We start from the raw sequence: 4,208 nt of genomic DNA, 5'->3' as shown, positions 1-4,208 counted from the left end.
AATTAAATTAAAAAGTTTAAATTCAATTAACTATTCAACTCATTAATGCTCATCCTTGTGTACAAGTGTGATAAACATTATAGACTGTGCTTTCATCATTAGCTTTGGATAAGGTACCTATTATACTGAATAATTTATAGATTGTTATAAAAAACTATTATTTAAATAACATAACTTTCTAACGAACTCCCCCGACGGGATCCACCTTGATGTGGTGGGGGAGCTTGCGAGCCTTTAATTAGGTCTTACCAAGTGGTCCCAACCCGGCTGTGACCTTAATCGGTTGGAGCCGGAGTTTCAAGAGCCGCCCTCGCCTTAACTGGCTGGGGTCGGCAGGTTGGAGGTAGCCTGCTAGCGCCAGCAAAGCCCTAGTGGAAGGAAAACCACGATAAAAAATTCTGAGTCGGCTCTTTCTCTGAATAGGTGATAGGAGAAAGGGCCGGTAAGGTCGGAGGCAGCCTGCTCGCGCTGAGCAAATGCCCTAAGGGAAGGACAACCCTGAAAAAAAACCCCTCAACCCCCAAACGCGTGAAGGGGGAGTACTTGGCACAGAGGTCAGTGTGTGTCCACGTGGAACCTGTGGGGACTTGGCACCCCCCACAGTATTTGCCTTCTCTGCGGTACGCTGCACTGCCGCAGTGCGACGTTTTATTTCATGCCTACTCGTGGGAACAATATGGGGACAAAAGACCGGCTTGAGAAATTGGCAATTACAAACGAATTGGAAATTGGAAACATTGGAGATAACGGAAAACGGAACTACAACACTACTGTCCATGATGGGTCAATTGTTTTTATTGAATATAAGATGTACGATGAGACCGACGACGACGATAACACTAATGACGACTATAATGAGACTATTGAGATTAATGAAGATGATGAAGATGACGACGACAACAACGATGATGGAAATGACGACGACAACGACGATGGTGGAAATGATGACGACAACGACGATGATGGAAATGACGACGAAAACGATGAAGATAAAGACGGCGACGATGATGACAACGACGACGTACACAGCAGATCTCCAGAGCGGGTATGTACATATAATATTATATTGTATGATTATAGTTTTTAAGAATTTTACGATTTTTATTTTATCATATTATTAGACTACACCAACAACAGTGCAACTCCATCACCGATCCTCACTGATCGATGCGATGGACCTGGCCGTCGATCGCAGGATTGAAGCTTTCTGCGGACCAATGCAACTACGGCATAAACTTGCACTTCATATCCAGTCATCTCCAGAGATCAATATTCTCCCGCCCAAGTATGGTGGAGTGAACACTATCCCGCAAGTGCAGTCAAAAATGACAGAAATCCCAAGTATACCTGCGCGCAGATCACTTTGGAAGAGGTCCAAAAGACGCGTCTGGAAATGTTTCGTGAACGTGGCACGTAGAATATGTTTCTGCCAAAGTATTGTGAACGTGGAATAATTTATGTTCAAACTTCTATGCTAGTATTACCAGTAGTTACCACAGTCAGCCTGTATTTTTTGGAATACGGTTAACGTTTCAGATTGATGGTTTGCACATTTTTTATTAACTTTTTTCATACATATATTTTTTTTTAATTGCAACTTTTTTTCATTCTTTGTATTTGTTTGCACACTTTAGTGTACATTATTTTTTTCTTTTAGAAAATATTTTTTCTTACCATTTTCTTACAAAATGTATTTTATTCAGATAACGAATAACAAATTAATAACCTATAAACTTATTATATGAATATATAATATATATATTATCATGTATTCGATCATTTACTTTTTGATGTACCTATTTAATTTTTTCATATTTTGTTTTTGATATGCATGATAGATAGGTGCATATACCTATGATAACAATTGTTTTGCATTTTTACATTTTGTGTATGAAAACATGATATACCTGACGGTTTTTCTTTGTTTGTGATTAAATATACATTTTTTTTATGTAATAAGTTTGTTGTATTATTTGTTCATAGTAATATATTTATTCATATGCTATATCGTTTGAACATTATTGCGTAGTTAGACGTTCAAAATACATATTATTATGTTATAAAAACATTTAAGTACAATTTTGAGTGGTCGAATCGTTTTTAGTAAGTCCATAAATACCTGATAGACAACGCGAATCAGATCCTTTTATTTTGCGAACAACTACAAAATTAAGTTGAATCTGGTTGGTAAGTCATAAGTTAGGCAAGTTGCAAGTATCTATAATTATGAATACCTTCCACATTCTATTATATATGTGATCGGTAAAAAAATAGTAATAAAATAACAAAATATATTTTATCTCAAATCAAGATTTAATATTATATTAGTAGTTAAGTATATCAATGTTTTGTGACTTTATTTTATGATCATTTATTATTTATACTATTCAATTTATGTACACCTATTATCAGCTAAACAATACACAGAAATAATTATACTGCTGGATTTCGTCATTGCCTGCTTATAGCGTTTGATTTGAATACATACCTACTTACATTGATTTAAAACCGCAAGAAATCTATCAAATTACTAGTACAGTATAGGTACACAGTAAACGTTCGACCAAGCCGTTAACGACATTTAGACCGACGACGATGATGAATATGACGTCGAATGTCGATGATGAAAATGACGACGACAAAGAAAATGACAACGACAAGTGACGACGTACACAGCAAATCTTCAGAACAGGTATAAACAAATACATTGTTCAACTTAACAAATTTAACACTATTTTATTTTATCAGTTTGTGTTATTTCTCTCGATCGCAAACATGAACTCAACGGGATTAAAACTCCGCTTAGTCAGCAGATAAAGTATAGATTTGACCAAGGCGACGACGAATTCGAGATCCACAGCAGTTGGGTATGGATAGCTATAAATATATATAATATAATATAATAACCTATATATACATTATACATATGTCGTATGAATTTATGAATTGTGTGATATTTTATGATAATTGTATGTCCTGTTTCTCGGTATTTTGTGTTGGATTAGCTAAACTTGATCGACTCGGCATATTAGAATCAACTGTCGGACTATGACACAATCAAAAACGAAGAAACTGAAGCCACTGCATATTTTGTTTTATTTCGATATTATCATGCATATGTAATTATAGATATTAGGAATGTATGTTTGATTTGTTAAATCTTTTTCATTTTGAAATTTTAATCTAAATAGATTTCATGAATAATATTATATTAGAAATTTTTTTTTATTGGCCTTTAGTTTCGGCGACAAATATTGTTATATTATTATAAATATTTATAGTATAATTTATGTTTTTTACCAATATGGTTACAATAATTATTTGTTGGTGTTCCTCTTAAATGTTAGTGTTTATATTCTTATATTTTAATATATAAATGCAATTAAAAAATAAATGACGCTCACATATATTGATTTTGATTTTGTTTTCTTCCAAGCCTTAATAGTCTTTGAAACATGGTTTACTATTTAGCCACATTTGTCCAACTAACGTATAGGCATTTTCATCATGATACAGCTCACATTTTGTACTTTTTTTGTTTAATTTTTTGTATAATAGTACATTGGCATGCAGAAAAGAGATTAAATGCCAACAATGGTTCAACAATAATACGCGAAATAAAATTTTATTTATTGTTAAACAAATATTAAAATTAAAGTGGTGATGGTACATTAATTTAGAGGTAAGTTAAGATAAATAAAGTATATACTTGATAATATTTTCAAAATATTTTGACTCATTATAGGATGTTGACCGACATTTCCATTTCTATTTTTTCAGTTTTTTTCTACAAATGTCAATGATCAGCAACAATAATTTAAAAAAGAAGTATCAATAATATTGTTTTCATAAATCATTATGCGAACTAGACATACCAAATTCTGAGAGATTAACATTAGCAGTAGTATTCATTGAATTTTTCATATGTTGAGCATTTTTTTCTTTTTATTTATCCACATCAGCTGCAAGTGTGATATTAATTAGTTATTGGGATAGGAAACCAATTTTATCTAACACACGCCCCAGCAACATACGATGTGAATATGGTATATTTCCAACTTGGTAGATCTAGTGAAACAATAAGAAGTCTAAAATTCAAAACCAAATTTTCAAAATAGTCTGACTCGTTATAGGCTTTTGACCGACATTTATTTTTATTTTTTTTCTATAAAAGTCAATAAAATTGTATTGGTTAGGTCAAAAAGCAT

The 4,208-nt window shown here is 32.7% G+C and overlaps 1 protein-coding gene across 1 annotated transcript; it reads left to right on the top strand.

Moving 5' to 3' along the window:
* The first annotated feature begins 676 nt into the window (after positions 1 to 676).
* LOC111040757 (protein ecdysoneless homolog) lies at positions 677 to 1,454 on the top strand. Its single transcript, XM_022324772.1, has 2 exons — positions 677 to 1,045; positions 1,122 to 1,454. Exons 1-2 carry the CDS (start codon positions 677 to 679, stop codon positions 1,452 to 1,454), a joined length of 702 nt encoding a protein of 233 aa, XP_022180464.1.
* Positions 1,455 to 4,208: the final 2,754 nt, after the last annotated feature.

This window comes from Myzus persicae, unplaced genomic scaffold (assembly GCF_001856785.1).
Source record: "Myzus persicae strain clone G006 unplaced genomic scaffold, MPER_G0061.0, whole genome shotgun sequence".
In the NCBI taxonomy this organism is placed as follows: Eukaryota; Metazoa; Arthropoda; class Insecta; order Hemiptera; family Aphididae; genus Myzus; species Myzus persicae.
This window is presented reverse-complemented; position numbering and strand designations above follow the sequence as displayed.